The sequence below is a fragment of the Sceloporus undulatus genome, chromosome 3, assembly GCF_019175285.1.
Source record: "Sceloporus undulatus isolate JIND9_A2432 ecotype Alabama chromosome 3, SceUnd_v1.1, whole genome shotgun sequence".
NCBI classification, from domain to species: domain Eukaryota; kingdom Metazoa; phylum Chordata; class Lepidosauria; order Squamata; family Phrynosomatidae; genus Sceloporus; species Sceloporus undulatus.
The window spans coordinates 190,482,866-190,506,887 of NC_056524.1; the positions used below are offsets into that span (position 1 = coordinate 190,482,866).

Below are 24,022 nucleotides of genomic sequence, written 5' to 3' on the forward strand. Positions count from 1 at the left end.
GGCAGGGGTAGGCAATCTTTTTGAGCCGGGGGCCGGGTTGCTGTCCCTCAGACAACTGGGGGGCCAAAGCCAAAAAATAAATAATTAAATAATTTTTTTAAAAAATTACATATATAAATAAACCAGGACAAATGTAGGACAAAATTTTCAAATGGAAGACACTTTTTTTTTAAAAAAAAATGGAGGACACACGAAAAAATTTGCTGGTTTTTTAAAAAATGTTAATATAAATGCATGTTTCTGAGGCTTCTATAGACAATTGCCCCCCAAAGGCCCCGGTGGCAATCGGCGGCAGGACCAGGCTGGGGCTGGTCCCAAGGCCTTGCCGGGCTGCATCCAGCCCGCGGGCCGCAGGTTGCCTACCCCTCCTTTAGGGTCATAACTCAGTGTAAATGTCAACACCTTCAACCACTTTTTTCTCCTATTTCTCCATCTGTATGTTGTTTTAAGCACTAATTCAGAAACCAGTGCTCATTAAGCAAAAACTTCATGTACAATCATATTGTTTAAAAGTAATCCCTCTGCTTCCCCAGAGATGTGACTTCCCCACACAGATTCAAGTCATTGTCCTCCACTCATTGTTTCTTCTGGTACCTCTTCTTTGGCCTGTCTGATGAAAGAAAGCAGGAGCAGCAACGCAGCTCCAACCTGCCACCCACGTTCCAGCAAAACTCATAAAGCTTAAGCAGGGTCCCAAATGTGAGTGCTCTTTTTTGTCAGCACTTCTTGCACACTGCCATGTGTTCTAATGCCTTAGCCCCCCTGCCCCCAATGGTCCTAAAGGCTGCTAGTTCCCCTTGTCTTTCTGTATGCCAATACTTTGACTGGAGGCTCCCCTGCCACCCCCTTTTCTCTCACTGTCTCCCTGGATTTTCCCACAAGCCTGAGAGGGCATATGGCCCACTTTGGGAATCCTGCCCTAGAGATTTCTGGCATGGAAGGAAACCATAACACAGAGACCTAACATTTAACATCCTTGAGGAGGCAATGGGGAAAGAAAGCCATAAAAAGAAGAAGAAATGTTTTCAAGTCAGCTTTAAAAGAGTGGGAACTAATTTGGTTGTAATTTGGATTCATGTATAGCAACAATTATGAAAATTTAGGTACCCATATGACTAGAGAGGCATGCAAGTAGAATCAAGTTTGAAACAGTGAAGCATGAATGTCAGACATACAGTATAAACATTTTAGAATGGGTGTTTCACAAAGTGGAAATCAATTATGGATTTGCTCACTGTGGGGCTCCCTTAAGTCCAGTTTCATATAATCTGTCTTCATATAATTTATAAAAGAAGACAGCTGAGTGACGGGTAAAAGTTTGATGTGTGATGTTGTCATGTTTGTAGAAAATGTACTCTTCTTCCACTAGGGTTGTATAAACTTCAGTGGTTGGTTCAGGTCTCTGAAACTATTCCTGTCAACTTAACCCACAAATTAGCTTGATGTTTTGCCCCTCACCCCTGCTCCAGCAGTTATTTCTGTGGGCACTGCTGTTGCTGTGTACTGTCACCATTTTTCAACTGCATTCTGAATTCTTAAAATGGAGTCAGCACAGGGCAGCAGCAAGAGGCATTGATCCGGATAGTGAAGGCAGCACATAGAGAAATTAAACCAGAGTAGTGATAGAAATTGTGCCCCATTCATTATTTTTGTGCCCACTGACCCTCTGGATTTCCCCGATTGCTCTTTTTCTGTCTGTCCCAAAGGGTAATAGCCTATCCTGGATTCTCCAGAAACAATACTTTAACCTTTAAATACGTAGTTTACAGACTCCCCAACATTGAAAAATACCAGCTTTTTAAAAACAGAAGTACATTTATGGGCACTTCCAATTTTTGTTTTTGGCTATCCGTCTAGCTTCCAGGATGTTCTAGAACAGAAAATTGGTCCATGGTCACAGTGGCATTGCTCATCCACAGGTTAGATGTAGTGGTTCCCAAACTTTGGTCCTCCAATCCCAGAATTCCTGACTGTTCTCCAAGCTTGCTAAGGCTTCTGGAAGATGAAGTCCAAAATGACCACAGAACCACTGAAGATTCAACTGAAGAGACTGGGTTCCAATCCTAGTTACTTATGAAATGCATCTAATGTCCTTGGGCCTGTGTCTTTCAGTCTAATTTTGTATGCTTTGGACCAGTGCATCTCAAACTATCTAATGTGGGAGAGTGGCATTCACTCCCTCAATGTGCCAGGGATTAGTACCATATTTGTGCCCATTGGCTACAGTTGTTTCCCCCTACTTCCCAGAATCTCGGCAAGGACTGACAACTGATGGTTTGGGGACTAGCATTGGTCCATGGACTACCACTTTGAACAGCACTGTTTGGAAGCATCTCTAAAGAGTGGAAGATCTCAATAGCTGAAGAGAAAAACTAAGCAGAGGGGACTGTTGCTGGAAACAGCAGCTGTATCTCATTCATCCCAGTACTGATACAAAATGATGGGAGATCAGTGTGCAAAATTAGAGGGCACCACATGTGCGTGCGTGCACACACACACTGTATGCATTGCTCATATGGCACAGACTTGAGCCAAGTTGAGCTTTCTCTCATCATGCACCTGTCTACCACAAGGAATTAGATGCTCCAGACAAAAAATCACTATAGCTCTGGTGACATAATTTGAATCTGGACTGAGTGACTCATAATTTGGCACTTTGATTCTTACAACTGGGTCTGAGTTGTTTTAAAAGTAGGATCATATGCCTGTTGGCCCAACTATTGTGTACTTAGGTGTTTCCGATTAGCAACCCCTTAGTGCAATACTCTCTTAGCTTTGAATCTGTGCGTGTGGCTTTATTTCACCTGACAGAAACAATAAAACCTCAGTTAGCCAGAGTACACATATGCAACTAACAAGAACAATTAAAATGTTTTGTCATCATTCCCCCCCCCCGGTCGCCCACCACCAAACTGCTGACTCACATTCCTGACATCAGTTAGCATTAGGTGTGCAAACAAGCTAGCACAGCGGTTTGTGATTAATAGGCTCTTAGCATTTTCATTGCCAGGAATCATGGATCTATCTTCTGGTAATATTTCTGCTTCTTTCGACAGATAAAAATTCTTGTTATCACAATTGTGATAGCAAAAGGTACCCAGCTTTGCTTGGGCTCCAAGTCCATTATCCCACTCAACCCTATTGCTGTTTCTTTGCTTTCCTCCATTCTCTTCTCCCCTTGCTGGTCTTTCTTTTTCCTTAACTCATGTCTTTTCAGCCTTGCTCACACTTTATGGTCCTCTTCATCTTTACTAGACACACCAGGAATTTCTCATTCTTAGGGTTATCATAGCATAGTGCTTCCAATTTAGGAAGCCACACATTTGCATATTATACAGATTGTATATTTTTTAGGCACATCATGTGGCGGATCCTAAAAGGTTTGGTTAGCCTGCATGCACACACATCACCAATTTCCTGCTCAGAAGCACTCCTTTCAAAGTTACTTTATAAATAGGAAACAGATTGTTGGGTTTTCTTAGATCTCATCTGCACTGCATTAATAATGTTACTTGATACCAGTTTAAACAGCCATGGTTCATTGCTGTGGAATCCTGGGATCTGTAGCATGTTGTGGAACCAGAGCTCTCTAATAGAAGGCTAAATATTTCACAAAACTACAATTCTCAGAACTCCATAGCATTGAGCCATGGCAGTTAAAGCAGCATCAAACTATATTATTTATGCAATGCAGATGAGGCTTTAGATTCACAGAAGATCTACAAGAATTCATCCTAGATCACGAGAAAATTGAAATAGTCAAAGAGTTCCCATACCTTGAATCAAACAATCAGAATGGAGACTGCAGTCAAGAAATTAGAAGAAGGCTAGGATTGGGAAGGGCAACTATGAAAGAACTGAACATGATCCTAAAGTGTAAAGATATAATGCTAAACACTAAAATGAGGATTGTCCAAGCCATTGCATTCCCCATTCCCATGTATGGATGTGAAAGCTGGACAGCAAAGAAAGCCAACAGAAATAAAATAAACTCATTTGAGATGTGGTGCTGAAGAAGAGTGCTGAGGATACCATGAATGGCCAAGAAGAAAAACAAATGGGCTCCAGAACAAATTAAACCCAAACTATCCCTGGAAGCTAGGATGACTAAATTGAGGGTATCATACTTTGGCCACATCATGAGAAGACATGAATCATTAGAAAAGGCTATGATGCTGGAAAAGGTAGAAGGCAAGAGAGGGAGATCACATGCCAAATCGTTGGACTCACTCAGAGAGGCCATAGGTTTGAGCCTGCAGGATCTGAGCAAAACAGTTGAGGACAGGGTATCTTGGAGAGACTTCATCCAAACAGTAGCCATGAGTCAATGTCAACTCAAGAGTAGATAACAACAACAAAATGCAGATGTGCACAGTCTACTGCCAGAGGTATTTTGGGCATACCCATGACTCTTGTGCTTTTGCATCATTTCTTCTCACAGAGCTCCTGTGCCTTTAACAGCTGCAGGAGGTACAGATATTCAACCAGCATAGTTTCCCCAGGAATAAAGATTCCATGGTGTTTGGGGTCATGCTTGGCACATCTGAAATACTGTAACTGTACCTATGCTCTGAAAAGGGAACTGGCTCATTTTCAGAAATGAACCTAGAACCTATTTCCTCTGAATATGTGTATATGGCTTCTCACCTTTAACATTAAATCTCGTTCTTTTTAAGAAGTCAGTTAACAGTGTAATGCGATGTATGTAAGTACCATTGAGTTTAATAAGGCTTATTCTTGCTAAGTGGATATAGGATGGATTACAGACTGAAAGTCAGTATCTGTGGTCTTTTTTCGCACTGCACAGTTACAGCATTTGTTCTCATTGTAACTGCTCCATGCCCATGAATCCTGTGGAATTTAGGGATTTGTAGTTTCATAAGGTATTGAAGCTCTCTAGCAGGAAATTCTAAATAACCTCATGGAAGTGCAATACCCAGGATGCCATAGAATGAGACCTCTGAAAAAGGATCTTTACCGTTCCTATTCTCACTGCCAGCATTACCTTCATATCTATGCCAACTCCCATTCCCCAACCTTCTGTCCTGCCTCCAGTCCACACTTTCCCACTTTCCACTTTCAGTGTAGGCAAAAGTTGTTAAAAATACAATTTCCCATCTTCTTTAACGTGTTTGAACTGTTCTAGAATTTATAGTTGTGAACTGTCACCTTAACCCTTTAATAGCAATGCAATTTAGCTGCACATGGTGTGTGTGCGTGTGCATGTAACATTCATATATATATATATATTGCAGTGCAAAAATCACTAAATGTTCTACAGTTTTAAAATTATAAGGCTCCCAAAATGTCATATTAATCACTCATTGGCTAAAATGCAGTAGCAGGTTTATTTCTTGAGAAAAAATTCAGCAGAATACCAATTGTAAATTTTGCCTCACATCTCAGCTTCAGCAGAACTGGGCTCACTTTTGAGGGAGAAAAGGCAAAAATCCAGACCAGCTAATGTTGTGAATAGAATCATAGAATCATAGAGCTGGAAGAGACCACGAGGGCATCCAATCCAACTCCCTACCATGCAGGAATACACAATCAAAGTACTCCCAACAGATGACCAACCAGCCTCTCTATAAAAACCTTTAAAGACGGACACTCCATCACATTCCAAGGCAGGGATGTAGAACTTCTCTTAACATTAGAAAATTCTTCCTAATGTTTCAGTGGAATCTCTTTTCCTGTAGTTTGCATCCATTACTCCATGTCCTAGCGTCTGGAGCAGCAGGAAACAAGTTTGCTCCATCCTCAATATGACATTCTTTCAAATATTTAAACATGGCTATCATGTCACCTCTTTACCTTCTCTTCTCCACATGAAACTTATTATTATTATTATTATTATTATTATTATTATTTTCTTATATCCCACCTTTCTCCCAATACAGGGACTCAAGGCAGCAAACATACCCAGCTCTAAAATGCTAAAACACTCTTCGAAGGTGACTACTCTCATTCAAAAATGCAGTAAAATCTGATTATTATTTTCTACCTGTTTATTGAGAGACAAGGAGTATAAATAAACAAAACAAACAAGCTTCATTTATATACCGCTTCATACCGGCTAAGCAGTGTCTAAGCGGTTTACAACTGTAAGCTAATTTGCCCTCAACAATCTGGGTACTCATTTTAGCTACCTTGGAAGGATGCAAGCCTGAGTCGAGCTTGAGCCCTTTTGCTGGTCTTGAACTTGCAACCTTGTAGTTTTCAGTGAGTGGCTGCAGTACAGGCATTTAACCACTGCGCCACCAGTACATATTTGCCCATTCAGTTCTGCAGTTAAAATTATTACATCACCCTAACAATTTAGTGGCTGTATCAAGTTAATTCAAATATGTTGCATTCGGTTCCTATAAGAAGACCTGAATGGTTTATCCCAGCTTTCCTTAAAGTTGTCCTTGTAGTTTTGAAATGCAAGGAAAATTACTACCCCAAGGCATTAACTTGAGCTGAATATATTTTTGCAGAGGACTGGATCTAATAGAGATGAGACTAGAAAAACAAAGTCATACTTTAATAGTATTTTTAGGGGTGAAGTCTAGGTCTGAATGCATTGTGCCTTTTCTTGGTTTTGTATTTATATTTGCAATTCCATTGCAGATTGTTAATGACTAAATATTCATGAATCAACTAAAAGAATCCCTATTACAGGCTGGTCCTAATAGCAAGCCAGATGCTTTCAAAGGAATTTATCAAACAATGCATTCATATTGACTGGGATCGCAATACACATATGTTCTTGCTGAGTTCTTAGTCAGTTCAAAGGTTGAAAAGTACTGTGGATTGGGGGTGGGGGGAGATTCCCTAATTCCTAATGTTGTGTGTATGGTGCTATTTTATACATGATCTGAATGCATAAATGAATTTTGATTAGTACAGGAATAATAGACTCATAGAATTGGAAAGGACTTAATGGACCATTGAATACAACCCCCTCTCACTGTAGTATTTTCAGATAAAGCATCCACAGCAGGCAAGCTGTCTAGCCTCTTTTTGAAGACATCTAGAGAAGGAGACCCCACCACCTCTCTAGGCAATTGATTCCATTTCTGAACCGCTCTTACTATCAATACGTTCCTTTTAATGTTCAACTGAAATCTACTCTCCTGCAACTTCAAACCATTAGACCTACAGTATTCCTACCCTTTGAGGAAGCAGAGAAGAAGCCTGGCCAAGCAAAATATGTTGTGTGGGGGAGAGACTACGGATCATTAAACATAAATACAAATATAATGACTAATATTGTAAAAAAAAAATTATCTCGCTCCAGACTTAGTCCTATATAGACTACAGACCCACAAAAATCAATGGAACATGGATGTAACCAGTTGATTCTAATTGATATCCTACTCTACTGTAATCTGTTCTATGTCTGGATCCAACTCAGTACTCATAATCTGTTTAATTAAGCAATTACTTATCCATCTGGTGGATCAATATCAGGAAAAATAGTAGACCAACTTCCAGAGAGTTAGAGGTGGGGTATAGAACAGGGAGTGCAAAATGAGAACATTGCTGCCCCCCCCCCCCAACATAAATTCTTTTCCAGGTAGATTTTCCCAAATTTCTAACATTACAGAGAATGAGACACTGAAAATCATTCACACCTAGGATTTTCCATTTGTTGCATTTACTTGGTCACAGAGGGGCTGTACAACCCTTTTACAGCCCAATTGGGGCTGCTGCAACCAAACGCCGTGGCCCCAATCTGGCTTTCCAGGGTTTAAAAAGGAGCTACAAAAGTGGCTCCTTTTTGTGCCCTGGAAGGAACACTATTGCCGTGTTGCTGCGGATTGGCGGTGTTCCTTCAGTGCTATATCGTCTGTACACAGCGCCGGAGGAGCGCCATGATACCATGCACCGTGTGGTGTGGCACATGGCGTCACGCTACCCTGGGAAAGGAGCCGGGATGTGCATTGTGTAAACACTATGCCCTGACTCCACCCCAAGCCAGCCCAAACTGCTGGTCTGCATAGCCCCTTTGTCTCTTTTCTCTGAGGTAAAGAAACAGTTGGTTTAAACTATTTTTCTAAATGCTGAACTGAAGTTTGAAGTTACTGCAATGCTGGAAATGCAGGAAATTTTGGGAGGGGGCATTATTCTTACTTGGGGAAGCAATATTTTCATTCACCACCCCACCACACAGCTACACCACCAATTACAGGTTTCCTACCCCTGCAGTACACCAATAGTGAATTCTTTCTCTAGGTATGGTTGTCTATACAGAAAAAATGGTGTCATCCTGTTTAGGGAAACTGTTTAGATTTTGCAGAAGGATAAAATGCCTTGAGGAAGGCATCCCCTAAGGGGGGGAGAGAGGGCTAAACATCCCATAATGACTGGACATGCTCAGGGGACACAGAAGGATGGTTGGTTAGTGAGGAGGCAGAGACATAATGGACTTTATCACATGTGAGGAATTTCTCTTAATTTCAAATGAAAAGAAAGTGGGGCCAGAACGCATTCACATGAATTCGCTAGTTCAGCGAATTTACATGAATGCGAATTGCATTCAAACTGGCTTCCCACTGCCCGAAAATAGCTTGCCATTGCCCGAATTTGCATGTGGTAGTCTATCACGCAATAACGTGAAACCCCATGATTGCGCTCGGACTGACTTCCCATTGCCCAAATTTGCATGTAGTGGGTTATCACACAATAACATTAAACCCCATGATTGCGTTCAGAGTGTCATTGGATTATATTTCCCATTTCCCTTGTCTGATAAACTCCAATGTGGTGTCTTGGAAAGCCGCATTGCTGACTTGAAGGAATAATGATATCCTCCTGAGTATGGGTTTATTGTGTAAGAAAACGGTTCCTATAATGAGAAAGGACTTATGGGCATCTTCATTTCACTCCATATTGCTTTCTTTTAAGGAAGAATGAAGACCCATAAATGAGTCATACTGTCTTTTTCTTAACAAGCATTTTCCTTCACAAAATTCAACAGAAACCTGCACAACGTAAAGACCAGCTGCCTGCCAGTGTTTGCTTTGTAAAAGAGATTACTTTTCTACAGCATGATCAAAAAGCCATCTTGGGAAAGGCAACAAAGATGGTTCGAGGTATGGTTAGTTTATCTTGGACAAAAGAGGAAAAACATATAGCATGGATTTATTTTGCATACTCCAAACTTTGAAGCATTAAATGGGATGGGGTGAGAATTTTTGGCATCCCAAATAGATATTGTTGACATTTTGCTAATGGAAGCATCCTACTTTCTTTCTGAACTGTTTTGTTCTCATATGCTTCCTTCTCCATTAGTCTGCCTTGTCTTTTTTCATTAGCCTTAAAGTCTTTTTTCAACTAGGATAATAGCAAAACTCAGTCTCCATCCAATTGCAATTCTAGCTGTTCTCCGTGGGTTGCATATATTTCCAGTTTGTTGTTTGGAGAGCTAGAAATACCACTCTCGATATTCTTAATGAGAGATACATGCCTGATTCCCCAAACAATACCCTGAAAATGTTCCCAGAATATGAAAATGGGATGCATGATCTCAGCTTTTCAAGCACTTTCTTTTTGCTTCCTTTATATTGTTTGTATCTACATCCTTTATAATAAATAATTGACAGCTCTTTGTATATTATTTTGGCTCTTTGTGACTGTTTATAGGAAAAATATGAGCCAGATATTGGTCCATATTCAGTTTCAAAAAAAAAATATTAAATTGGTAATGTTATAAAGAAATATGTACAAAATTCAGTTCCAAAATTTACTCAGTGCTTTCATATATTTGTCCAAAAATGGCTGTGGTGCTGGGTTCAATTTAAAGCTTTATTTCTAACTGATGCTTAACACTAGTGGAGAGCCACCTCTAATATATCCCTATTTTAATTGATTTTCAAAGTAAACTACCACTATGCCATTAGCAGTCAGCGACTAAACAACCACAGGATAGGAATGCTGCCTTGTTTTACAACTATCTATGAATGCATGTTCTAAACTTTCTCCCCTGGGAAGGTCGGCTCCCTAGAGATCTGTTAGATTGCATTCCTGCATTTAACAACTTGCCAGAGTGGGCAAGATACAAGCAAACCTTCTGCTGCCTGCCTGCCTGCCTACAATTCCATGATATTTAGACATGTAGACATTTCTTCACTGTGTTCCAGCATAGAATTTAATTGAAGTAGACTCTGGCCTTTGTATGAACAGCCAGATGATATTTTAAAACTTTCATATTCGGGGTGCAGTATTTAAATCAATAATAGATAGGTTTCTTTTTAAAAACCAGCATACTAAAAGAGTGTCTGTTTAATTGGACAACTTGACTTATCTGTGGCTCTACTTCTGGGGTTACCAGGCTGCTGTGTCTGGATGTTTGGCACTGGTGCAGCCCCATGTACCATGTCAAAAGATATTACTTTGACCAGCATGCAATGGACACCATTAGAAAATCCCCAACAATCCCCTGTAATGATCACCCATTTTATACTTGTGGGACCTGCTATGTTGTAGCCTTATTCCCTAGAAGAAGCACTTTTGTTCAGAGCCCCCAGCAAGACTTGCAGTTTATAGTGCTGTTTAAGGAAAATGAGAAAGGAGTTTCAGGAGTAGCTTAAAAGGAGGAGTGAGCTTTTTTCTTTACCCCATTCCCTGTCATCATTTCCCCATGGTATACTGTACAGCATGTTCAGATGGAACCAAAGCGTTTAGCATATTACACAGTTGGGGAAAGGCAAAAGGTTCCTTTCTCATAGTTTTCTGCATGTTTTTCAGGCTGTGAGGCCATGTTCTGGAAGAATTTATTTCTGACGTTTCACCTGCATCTGTGGCAGCCATCTTCAGAGGTTGGTGGCATGGAAGTGTGTGCAGTAAATATACCTGTGGGACCCTTATTTGGGATGAAGTGGTTTACATGTTAATGGTGGAGATAGTTAGTGTGTTATACGCTGTTGAATGGCACAGCCTGGAAGTGTGTTCTGAGGGGGAGATGCAAGCGGGATTTATGTCTATTTAATTGGTAATCCATTTTCTGTGGGGAAACCCCTTGAGCTTGGGTGGTGCTCATTTCCTTGTGCTGACTCTTGATTTTGGTGCTTTTTGGTACTGATAGCCAAATTTGGGGGCTCAACAGACAGCCCCTAAGGGCTGGCTCCATGCTGCCCCTTTCCTCGTCAGATCAGGGCCATGGCAACTGTACACCCAATTTGGCCTTTCTGTGGCTCAAAAAGAAGCCACTAAAAGTGGCTTCTTTTCACGCTGTGAAAAGGGCACCCTATCTGCAGGAGTGTTGGCTTTTTGGCGCTTCTTTGGCACAGTGCATTTAAATCATGCACTATGACACCCCCACTGTGCAGTTGGGCATGCAGCATGACAGAAGTATAGGGGCGGCTGGTGTGCATATGCCATGCCGCTCCCACATCGGCTTATAGCACCAGTCTGTAGAGGTTCTCTGTTTGCTTTCAGCGTTTCTTCTTCCCTGTTGAAGTTGGCTTAGTGTTTGTGGCTTTCAGTGGCCGCCCTGTGCATTCTGATCTGGTAGTTGTTGGCATGGTCCAGAAGTTCAGTTTTCCAAATAGCATTCTGTGCACCAGTTGGTTTATAACATGTTCTGCAACTGCTGACTTTTCTGGCTGGCCCAGTCTGCAGTGTCTCTTGTGTAGCTTGATTCGTATTTGAACGCTGCATTTGGTGGTCCCTATGTAGACTTGTCCACAGCTCCATGGTATGCAGTAAACCCCTGCAGCCATGCGAAGGTCTCTCCTGTCCTTTGCTGAGTGCAGCATTTGCTAGATTTTTCTGGTCGGTCTGTAGATCATTTGGAGGTTGTGTTTCCCCATCAGTTTCCCTATTCTATCCAAAATACCTTCCCTTTGGAAGGTTGTTTGTCCTCACTCTCATGTTTTTTTCTGCGCCTGGTGGCTCTTCTAATGTCTGAGCTAGCGTGACCATTGGCCAGTAGAGCCCAGTTTAAACTAAGAGTCCCACAGGTATATATATTCCACACACTTCCATGCCACCAACCTCTGAAGATGCAGATGCCACAGATGCAGGCGAAATGTCAGGAATAAATTCTTCTAAAATGTGACCATATAACCTGAAAAACACTCAGAAAACTATGGATGCTGGCCATGAAAGCTTTCAACTTCACATTGAATTATTTTCTCCTTTTCTTCCTCTTTCAATATCCCTATAATCCAAGGAGGCTGGGTTTGATGTGTAATGTCCTCCTCACACTAGAATGACATACTGTGAGACTCTCAGCAGGATGTACAAGCCAGTTTCCCCTATCTTCCAACCATCTATTTCTCTCCCTTGTGACAGTCTCAGCCACAGACATCTATAGTTTGCACAGTTTCTATTCCTTTAGACTGGAACCCCATTCACACTACACAATTATTGCACTATTATTCCACTTTAACTGCCATGGTTCTGTCCTATGGAAACCTGGGATTGCCAGTTTAGAGAAAGGCATTTAGAGTGCTCAGCCAGAGCACCCCAGTGCCTGAACAAACTACAAAGCCCAGGATTCCATAAGATGGAACCATGGAAGTTAAAGTGGAATAATAATCCTATAACTGTGTAGTTTTAATGGGCCCCTGGCATGGGAAAGGTGTGATCTGCAAGCTGTATGTGTCCCCAAACACATAAGCCCCATAAGTCTTCCTAATTAAATGAAACAAAAATAACACCAGTGTGTTTTGCCATGGAACTCCTGCCTCCTCATTCTGTCGGCCCAGCATTTCAGGTCCTAGAACATCAGAGGTTCTCAGTGCCCTGCCCCTCTTGCTTTTTCAGCTATACAATTGGTCCTCCACATATTGACAACTGACTTTTGGAAATCTGATTATTCATGGATTATTTCCTGCTGCCCTATGCCATTTTTAATATGGATTGGAAGCCTTGTGAGACTGAGAAACTATGAAGAAGGATTGTAAGTTCCTATTAAACAATGCTGTAGGGCAGCAATGAATATGGTGGCAAGTTCCACCATCCACCCACTTGTGCCTTGTGAGGGAAACCCGCTGCTTCAAAGGCATCCGTGGTGGGTTGCAGCTGCAAATTGTACTTTTTGTACATGTTAAATATGGTTTGGGGCCCCCCTAGAGTTATTCACATTTTTTTCCTTTTGTAGGGCCCCTAACCCCAGCAAATGTGGAGGGCTGACTGTATTACCTGCTTAGTTGGGGGTGGCCTCATTTCATTTCCACACTGGTACAAAACAGTCTGAGTTTTGAATTACAGAAATCAAGTAAGGTTCCAGAAGACAAATGTTCTAGTACAGTCGGCCCTCCTTATCCATGGATTTTTCATCCAAGGATTCAACCATCCACACTTGAAAATATTTTTTAAAAGGTATAAATTCCGAATAGCAAGCCTTGATTATCAATTTTATATAAGGGGCACCATTTTACTATCCATTGTATTTAATGGGACTTGAGCATCCATGGATTTTGTTATCCACAGGGGATCCTTGAACCAAACCCCAGTGGATAACAAGGACCCACTGTATTTCTCTGCCCCCTAATGTTAGGGACCCACTTCAGTCCTCCAGCCAGCCTGGAACAGGATCCGTGTAATCAGGGGCAGTTGGTTCTTTCCATGTCTGTGGAGTAGTGAATCCCACCCAGGTTTTAAGTTTTGAACTTTAGGTATGAACTTTTAAAGGCACTGTCTATGGTGCAGAACTCTCCACAAAAATTGATTCATTGCCTTGGAAAGTCTGGAGTAAAACCCAAAGCAGACAGACCACCCCCATTGAATATGCACACTGTTTGTGGTGTGTTCATGGCATGTGATATGTGCAAAGATGTTTTTCCAGTGTTCTTGCAGTCTTCCCTGCTGACCAATATAGTGCTAAAATTTGTGTGCTTCATTGCAATATGTATAGGGGGAAACGTTTATGGAGACTGGGATGGGGAAAAGTCTCCCAAATGCCATTGATCCTAATCTCTGTTTTCAGGATACTTGCTCTAGATATAGGGGCTTGAGCAGGTGAAGTATTCTTTTCCTAACCTCATTTCCCTTTTTTTCCCCTCTGTCTTTACCTGACTCCCTTGGTATTCTTTGGGCCAACTACCCTCAATATTCATAAGCTATAAGAATTCATAGGTGCTTGCTGATCTTTTTTAAAAATACTGGTTGTTTTAATATAAAGAAGGTAAATAATATATGTATCAGTCATCAAATGTATATGAGATTGTGCATTATCTCATGCAATGTGCTTTTAAGTGGACACACATATACATAAACATATCAAATGCTTGCTCTGAAAGCTCATTCTTAAAAGTTGACTGCAAGCAGCCTACCTCATGGGTATCAGTATACATAGGTCAATTCAAGACCTGACTGATATGGTCACCTGAATTAGTTTCATCTAGAACCAACTCATCTTAGCTTTCAATGGGGCTAACATCAACTTCTCCAATAAGTATTTCCTACTCTTAGTTCTTGGTAAATTGACAAATGCTCAGATTGGATTGCACTTGTTTCCTGTATCTGTGCTGTTATAAATCATAATGTTTGATTTTGCCATTGCTGCAGGCAAATGCAAGGTGTCAGACTGTGTCATATTACCACAGTCTCCTGTTTGGAAACACTTACAGATTTCTAAGAATACCATTTTTCTTTGTGTGTGTGTGTGTGTGTGCCATTGCCTTTTAACATTCTTTTGCTGAAAAGGTTACCGCGCTGTCTCCCTATGGTTTTGCAGTTCTTCACCATTTTTTCTGTCTCACACACATACATTTCTGCTCTCTGTCTTTTCCCAGGGAAGCCCACTGGGCTATGCTTCTGTGCCCAAGGCCTGTTATCTTTTACTGGTCCATGAAAGAGATGTGGATTGTGCAGTCTTAATTTTAGAATTTATCTTACATAGGAGACAGGAAAGTGAATGATTACATGGAATGAGGACTCCAGCTGTGTGGCTCCAGAGAACTTGAACCAACTCTGCTTGCAAAAGGAGTTTGCTGTGAAACGATCACAATTTAATAGAAATCACAGCTGGAGAGAACTCTTATTCCCAGACAGAATGAGCTTCTTCATGGGTTTCCCCTATTTAAAAAAAGTTTTATTTTAACTTAACTTAGCTGCTGTAATTAAAGGGCAACATACGCTAATTCCATTACTAAGAAGATTGTTGAACCAGCTAGTGACTCCTTGCTACTCCCACTGGGATAATATTCTTGAAGGAGACAGTAAATTAGATAAGTTTTAGAAGCTGCAGTAGAGTGAGGAAAAGAGGCAAAAAGTAAAGCTGTTTTCATCTATTTGTATGGAGATATAACAGTGTGAATTATAGGGATACATTGCTTCAGGGATGTTAACACAGGAATGTAAAAAGACTATCCTAGATTAGATGAACAGTACACCCAACCAGGTATCATATATAATAACAGTACTGTCCAAGTTCAAGTCCTTATATGGCCAAATCAGTACCTTCCAGAAGCAAAATTAAATGCTTTAGCACAGAGAGATATCCAATCGTTTGAGGAAAACCTGAGATTTGTAATACTTTTTCCCATGAAGAAAGTGAGAGGTGCTTCTAAGGGGCTTCGGGGATTGTGTTCAGTGGGTTCAGAGTGGAGGAAGTGGAAGAATGAAATCAACTTTCATGAAAAAAAGGCCTAGATGGCTGGCTGAAATCCAGAACAGAAGCATTCTTCTCTGCATTATTTTCTTGCAGATCCTCTTGGAACTTTTACTAACAGTGGCTATTTTGAATTAATTTAGGTTTTGGACAATCGTCATGTAGTCTATGACATCCAGTATCCAGCACTCAGGAGATGTCATGATTTGTTTTCTATGTCCATAATGTAGAAACATAAGTAATGGGTCAATGGTTCTGCTTTGAAGCCTGCCCAAGGTCACATTCGGGGCTTTTGCTATTGTATGAATCAAACTAGAGCTGAGATAAATACCCCAGTTGAAGCTCATTGCTTGCTTTGCATTTCACAACCCTCCTTAATTATGCAAACATGTCAGGAAAACTTTCAATTCATCAAGGCACTTTGACAGGTAGCTTGTGAGTCTGGAGAACATGCATTTTCATTCCCATCCCAAGCACTTTTATTTCCATAAATGAAGCTTTCAAGCTTGCTATTTACTGCTACCTATACCATGTTGCCCAGTGCATCCCAAACCCCATCTTCAACTAATTTCTTACACATACACATATATATACAGATTTACTAACCAGTCTTTGGGGAAGGACATTGGGAGCAAGCCAGATGCACACAGTTACTAACAAGCTAAGCTTAGGAGAAGGACATGTGGAGTTTAATGACCACTATGTACATTGGTAATACCTAGAAGAGAAATACTGCTAGTAGAAATCATGGATTTAGTTGTTGTGGTGGGGCACCACAAGCCATGCAGTTCTTACTGACCATAGCATTAATGCTTTTGGAATAGAAACTGTCTGAAGGAGCTCTACAATGCCTCTGGGGAAGTTCCTCCTGTTGATTGCACTGCCCAATAAAATGGGTTTGTTTGAAAGCAAGTTCTGTTGGGGTTGCAACTGATGGCAGTATCTGCTCCTTATATTCCAAAGTTGCATGGAAATTCACATGAAGAATGAGAAATAAAAGAAACCTTCTTTTGTCTGGGACCTTTGGTATACAGTATTGTCCCTCACAAATGAATTTTCCTTGGATAACATACCTTGTAAGGAATGGATTTTGGGTGGTTCTGGGCTTTCTGGCCATTTCTCTTGTGCAGGAGTCATCCCCATAATTGTGTGTTTAGCAGTGTTGGTTAATAACCTTTCCTTATTTAGTTTAATTGTTCTCCTGAACCAGGTTAAATTGTTCACCTAAATTTAATGTCAGTGGTACTGCCAGAGTTTTTCCTGTGTAGACCTCTGCCAGAAAGAAAGCAGAAAAATCCAAGCTGAAACTGAATGCATGAATCAAACCTACACAAAGGCACTGAAAAAAAAAAGCAAAATAAAATTGGCTTTGTATAATAATGTGCCTTTTATGAAGCATGTCCTGTGTTTGTTACAATTATTTTCCCCAATTGGTTTGTTAAACTTGCATAGTGTACAATCTTGTGCTGTGGAAATTAAAACGATGTATGTGGTGGTTAGGAAGCTATTAATTTGTAATTGCAGGTAGTCTTGTTAGGAAGGGGCATGACATGATTAAAAGCAGTTTAGGGAACAAGGAAGCAAAGAGGCTAATGATCTCCCACAGTTTTCTGGTGGGAATGACATGGCATCACTGCTTCAAAGGTGTGTTTCTTTATTAATGAATTTAAACCCATTAATAACAAAAATAAATGATACATGCAAATAACATTCAGAGGAACTGTGCAGAAAGAGCTTTGAGTGAAGTGATATTTTAAGCATTGCTACACCTGTTTCCCTCCTTTGATTTTTCTCCCCTTAATTTTTAATAGGCGAACAACTATTCTCAGGAAGTAACAGAAAACAGTGTGCAAGAGACACATACCATGAAACCACATCTGCCTCTTTTCTGAAGCAATCATCCAAGGAAGAATGCATGCTGGAAGGTAGAATTTCTTCGAAAGACAAACATCTACCCAAAGGCACTTTAGAGTCCAAAGAGAGTCAGGCCCAAAGCTTTGCAAGAGCAAAAAAATATATTTCTGAATGTGGGTGTCATATCAAGGCTCCATCAAATACAACACAGGATGAAAATGCTAACCTCAGGACAGATCCATTCCCTAAAGGTAAGTCATTCCTTTGACTTTTAGGAATGTAGTGTTTGTATATTAAAACAATAACATATTAATTCACCAGTACTGCTTCCTTTGCCCATTTTAGCATATTCTGGTCCTGTGCTTTCCAGCTTCATAAGAATTTGGAAGAAAGGAAGGAAGGAAGGAAGGAAGGAAGGAAGGAAGGAAGGAAGGATAAAGCACATGTGGGGCCAATTTATCATTTATCCCAAGGACTACATGGATCCCACATATGTTTTACTCTTTGTTACTTTTCAGGGAGTCCCACCCACTGAACCCCTTACTATACTGTACACTCTACTTCTACCGCCAACTCATATGGATGTTCCTGTAAAAGAGTGCCTCATCAGGAGATTTCCTTTGGTTTCCTGGTAAATGAAGCCCCACTTGATGTTCAGTTTATATTCTTGAGTTGTCTTGATCATGTACAGTCCCTTTTCACTTGTGGTTTCCTTTATTCTCACAGCAGCTTCTTGGAATCAATAAGCTGTATTACCATTTTGCAGACTAGCAGTACAATGGAGGATAAAGAAGCTAGCTCAAGATAGTGAGTGCTTCCATTGTGCTGGAATCTAATATCCAATTCAGACATTCCTTGCACTAAACTTCTACTGCTTAGTAAACATCTTGTTCATGGTGAGATAGGTGCACTTGATCCATGAAGCCTCTGCCTCTCTCTATTACCAACACTACTACTACTACTTATTATTATTATTATTATTATTAACATTTATTTATAGAGTGCTGTAGGATTTGTACAGCGCTTTACATATAGTAGAAAGCAAAATGACATAAAAACAAAAACCTGCCAAATGGTGTAGAGTCTAAAACATTAATATTACAAAATTAAAATATTTCTAAAATAAAACATCTCTAAAAGCACCATTTCCTTCATGGTATTCTAATGGCACCAGATCCTGTCTGATCCTGGAAGCTAAGCAGGGTCAACCTTGGTTAGTACTTGGATGGATACTGTCAACAAATACCAGGTACTGTAGGCTATATTTCAGAGGAAGAAACTGGTAAAATCACCTGAGTATTCCTTGCCTAAGAAAAGCCTATGAAATTATGGAGCCGCCATAAATTGACAGGTGACTTGAAAACACATATACACATCTTTTTATTCAGTTGTTATCTTCTTTTCCATCAGCCATGTCTAGAGGATGCAGACAATCAGAAAGAAATATGGTATGATGTAAGTAGCTATCACTGCCACTGAAAGCAATAGGAACTTGAGGCAGAAGATCAACCCTTGCCAAAGGAGTGAAATTGACCAACCATATCAGTGGTACTATAGAAGACTTTATGTCTTTTTGACATATTTACTTAGCCATAGATTGCCACCTTTTTCTCACCAAAGCAGATTATTATTCTTTTACTAATTCAAATCATAACCCCATGCTGGGGTGAATTAAAAGGTGAAAAAGGTATCCCTGGAGTAATAAGAACTTTTGTCCATTCTAGATAACTAATAGTGAAAGATATCAGGTGGGCAGAAATGTGCTGATTTTCAGTTTCATTTTCAGGAATGCAAAAATAGTTATCAGGAGAATATGGCCAAAATTCCCTGAGATTTTATGCTGTAGTAAAGAACAGGTCTTCATAAAGGGATTTCTGCTCCATATATCCATATTCATGTCAGCCTGTTTCAGACAGAGATAGATCACACACCAGCTTGGTGTGTGTGTGACCAGTGTGTCCATTTGTTGGCAGAGCTAGCCCTCCTGTTCTAGAGACCCGCTTCATGCTTATAGCAGGCCCCGATTGATATTTTCCCTAGTCCAAAGACTCCTCATACAGGTAGCAGAGTCAGGGCATACAAAGCTCCCCCCTTCACTGCAGTTATAGAAACAGATATGTCTGTATTAGAAAATATAAATAAATAATAAATAAATAAATTATTATTATTATTATTATTATTATTATTTATTTATTATTATAAAAATATATACTGTATATGAAGATACTCCAGTACTGCCCCAGCCAGCATGGTGTAGTGGCTTGAATGTTGGATTACAACTCTGGAGACCAGGGTTTGAATCACCAGTTGGGCATGGAAACTCACTGGGTAATCTTGGGCAAGTCACACACACCCAGCCCTCAGAAAACCCAGTGATAGGTTTGCTTTAGGGTCACCATAAGTTGGAAACAACTGGAAGGCACAACAACAACAAAAACAAACTCCAATATTACAATAAATTTCCACTTAACAGGTTGTGATCACCGGTATGTTTACGTAGCTATTTGTCTGGAGAAATATCTTTAACAAATGCTCAGTTTTCAATTGTTATGCAAACTTTTGCTTGGATGGGAAGAGTTTCAGAATCTTGGCTCAGCAAAAATGTGCCCAAGATGAACAAGGGAGTGAATCTGCAACTTTGGTAGAACAGATGGAGTTGTGGAGGGGGGGGTAGATTACTCTCTGTTTCGTTGTTTTTCCAAAAAGAACAAAATTGATGTTTCTAGGCTGACAAGGGGAAAGGTATATTTTCTTTACTCCAACTCATCATCTGAAACCATCTGAAATAGCCTTTCTTCCCAGATATTTAATACCTCAAATCATGCTATTTGGCAAGAAGTATGGGCCTATTGTCACTCTTGTGAGAGTCTTGCTTCTCAGTGCCTTGAACTTAATTTGCTACACTAAACTAATCCTGTATTTCTAACAAGAAGCTTGCAAGCTTTCATTTGCATTTTTGGACACAAACTCCTCTTTGGGGTTATAAATTATGCAAGAAATATTGATCATAAAATTGCAATCAAGCATGATTATAAGTAAAGAAATTAGATTTTTTAAAACTTGCTAGATGAATTAGATTTATAATGAGCTGAAGTCATATCTGAGCATTTTGTTTGTTAGTTTCTCATCTAACAGTAATAGTGCTAAATATGCAAATCAATACTGTTAAGAATTTTAAAAGGAAGAACTGCATAGCTGTAGGAGGGAACCTCAATTTAGTTGGGGAATAATACTATATGTAATCACATCATCAGTGCAGTAGCTCTAAATTGGATCAGAGCATATGGGCTACTGAAAAGTAGTTTAGTATAGAACAGCCTTTTTAAATCTTGAAATAATGTTCAGGTTTCACAGAACCACTTCATAAAAATGATTATATGTACAGCTTTAAAAACTTCATTTTTTCCAGTCATAATCTCTTGTGGAATCCACAGCAATCCCTTGAAGAACCCTAGGGTTCCAGGCAACCCTAGTTGAGAAAGTCTAGTGTTGAGACATAGAGTATGAACTCTCCTACTCTCATTAATTCACTAAGGCTTAAAATGTATTGTTAGCCTTGTCTAGTAGACTATGTGTTGATTTGTTCAGCAATGTTTTTGGTGTTTTTTTTGTAGCTGGGACAGGCCAATAGGATTCAGACTTATGTGCTCATAGCAAGTCACTATTCTTTAGTTGTGTCTTCCTTCCTTCCTTCCTTCCTTCCTTCCTTACCACACAGTTTTAATATGGAAGTATTCATAATAACATTAGGAAAATTCAGTATCTTGCTATACATGTACATTTGTACAGATTTCTGAGATTTTGGGAGAATCTGAAAAATCACATCCCAGCCAATTAATCTGGGAACAAACATGGCCATGCATAATGTCTCAACGTTTCCCCCTTTTTGACAGGGAGCAAAGAAAGTCTTTTATTACCTATAGTTTTTCATTTCATCTGAAAAAGGTTCACAACTTTGGAACAAGCAAGCATATTAACCCATGTATGGATGGCTGAAATATCTTATGTCAGTATATTAGTGTGTAAACTTAATTAATCTCTCAATGTTTTAAGTACACTAGAAAGTAATATAAATACCATATAGTTAGTAGGAAACTATAACAAAGGTTGACAACTTCTCCCATGTCAGAGCTCACCTCTCCCCTCCTGAACCCCTATGTTTGGAATTCCCAAGAAAGGAGGTGACTATTACGCAGAGAAGGAGAGAAGGAAAAGGAAAGTCCACCACTAGGTCTAATTTAGTGACTAGTTCAGATTAGAGATTTAAACCATGGGAATTTATAAATTAGCACTTGTGAAAGTTTACTTGATTCAGTGAGCACACTTTACAAGAGACTAAATTGGATTTAGGCCACAGTTTTTATAACAACTGTCTAGAATAGGAACATCAGTATGCAAAGGGATATTTATTTATTTTTATGCCACTTTTCTCCCAGAAAGGGACCTAAAGCAGTTCTCAAGATGGAAACATTTTAAAAACTTTACAATAAAAATTTCCTTATACTGTCCTGGTTGCTCTTGTAGCACCTTTGAGAATGTGTGAAAAAACTTGTAACATAAGCGTTTGCAGACTTCGTCTACTTCCTCAGATGCATGAACTGGTGCCTGGGAAGGAGCTTTATAACGACACTATGAATAGCCATAGAAATGCAAAATTTGTAGCTATGGCAATGAGGTGACAAGTTCAGTTTTAACTTTGGTTGTTGAGGGACAAAGGCAGGAGGAAAGATGTTGCTAAGGGCAGGGTAGGTAGATGACTATATGAATCATAGAGGGAGTTTTGAAATGTGGTGTGTGCAGGCTGAGAATAGAAAGGAGATGTCATGAACTGGCCAAGGGATTCTTTGTGAGATTACGGTGTTAGGCAGTATTTTAATATATGGTATGCTAGGTACCATTAGCTCTGTTCAACCCACTCTTGATGGACTGGAATTTGTTGATATATTCTAATTTGGCTATTTCTCTTTCCAATCTGCCTTTAAAGTTTTTTGTTCAAGGATTGCTGGCCTGAGGTCAGAGATGGAATGCCCAGGAAGATTGACGTGTTCTGCAACTGGTTTTTGTGTATTCCCATTCCTGATATCCAGTTTATGTCCATTTATCCTCTGGTGTAGATACTGGCCTGTTTGCCCAATACTAAAGGATATTGTGACAGAGAATGGCATATATCACATTAGAGTATGAGCAAGTGAAAGTGCCTCTAATGTTGTGGGTTGTGTGATTAGAACCTGTGATAATATTTCCCAAGTAGATGTGTGGATAATACAGGAGGCCTGACTGAATGGCTACTCCTAGGTGATTGTTTGGGAGCTGCTCTTCCAGCATAATGGATGGAATATTTCTGCATCTGTTCTTTCCCTCTGTTGAAGCCAAGGCTAACTTGAAGGGTTTTTTTAAAAAACAGTATTATAAAAACATGCCACCTTCTACCTGCTACACGTGAATCATCTCAGGATTCTCATAGCTTGTTTTCCTGCATATGTATACATGGCTTTAGTTTTCATCCCAGAGGCCTCCAGCTGAGGGAGAAGGATCAAATTAATTCTGACAGCTCATGAGATGGGTTTCATATGAGAAACATCTTGCATCATACCAGCACAAAGCAGTACTCCTCAGCTTAATGAATTCTCCATATATACCTTGATCTTTTTCTCTAAATTCTAAACTGTCAAGAAGAACCCAGATACAAATTATCTTTATTCCCTTAGTAAACATTTATCTCTTTTTAAGGTGATTACATATTCTATGGCTCAGCTATCAAGTTAAAAGAGCACAAGGAAAGTGAGAAGAACGAGACAGTCGGCAGGGTAAGAACCTCCACGGCTCATGAACCAGATGTTCCTCATGAGAAACATGAAGCTTTCCAGCAGCCAAAGGTCTGCTCTGAGCCTGAGAAAATTCCTGCAAACCCACTGACACTCAGGGTAAAATATCAAAATGTTTTCTCTGTTAATTCTTAGTTCAGTGATGGTTATTTTCTTGAAAACCCAGTAGGGTAGAAAGTCACTTTTTAAATTTTTATTTTCCTCTCTCTCTCTTTTTTATCTGCAAAATTGAGAAGTTACTTGAACCTGCCCTTAACTGTATAAAAACCAATTCGTCTGCAAGATATGCAGAAAATGGGAATTGGAAGTCTCTTGCAACTTCAGCATTTTCCAGTTTTCTGGTTGGCATTTTGCACCCCAGTGTTTTTTTGCCTCATTTTGCACCAATCTCTTCTTCATCCCGTATTCCTGTTCTCTCTGAATTTCTTATTGATATGCTAGCTGCACCTTAAATCTTTGTAAGCCTTCAAGAGATCACTGAGGTTCATATTCCTGATTTTTATGCATACAGCTAGCTCCAATTGAAGAGCATGCTTCTGAAACTTCAACAACCCTTTGTGTGCTAGTGCCTCAACATTCATACATCTTTAAAAGCTCAAGGCTATGACTAATGTACACAGTGCCATATGATGCCTGTGCGTGATTTCCAAAGTATGTAATATTCTATGAATATTTTTGCAATTGTTGTATTTTTCAATAGGGATGGAAAGAATATTTGAAATGTTCAAAAAATTGTAAAAAAATGTATTTTCAAGAAACCCTGATGAAAAGAATCCTGGACTGATGATAATCTTCA

The 24,022-nt window shown here is 39.8% G+C and overlaps 1 protein-coding gene across 2 annotated transcripts in view; it reads left to right on the plus strand.

The window, feature by feature from the left end:
* The window catches only part of C3H10orf90 (chromosome 3 C10orf90 homolog), a 122,980-nt gene that overhangs the window by 66,652 nt on the left and 32,306 nt on the right, over nucleotides 1-24,022 (plus strand). For both annotated transcript variants that reach the window (XM_042459020.1, XM_042459021.1), the window contains exons 4-5: nucleotides 17,359-17,652; nucleotides 23,132-23,325. In XM_042459020.1, the coding sequence (XP_042314954.1) occupies nucleotides 17,359-17,652; nucleotides 23,132-23,325 (488 nt within the window). The remainder of the gene's footprint in view (nucleotides 1-17,358; nucleotides 17,653-23,131; nucleotides 23,326-24,022) is intronic.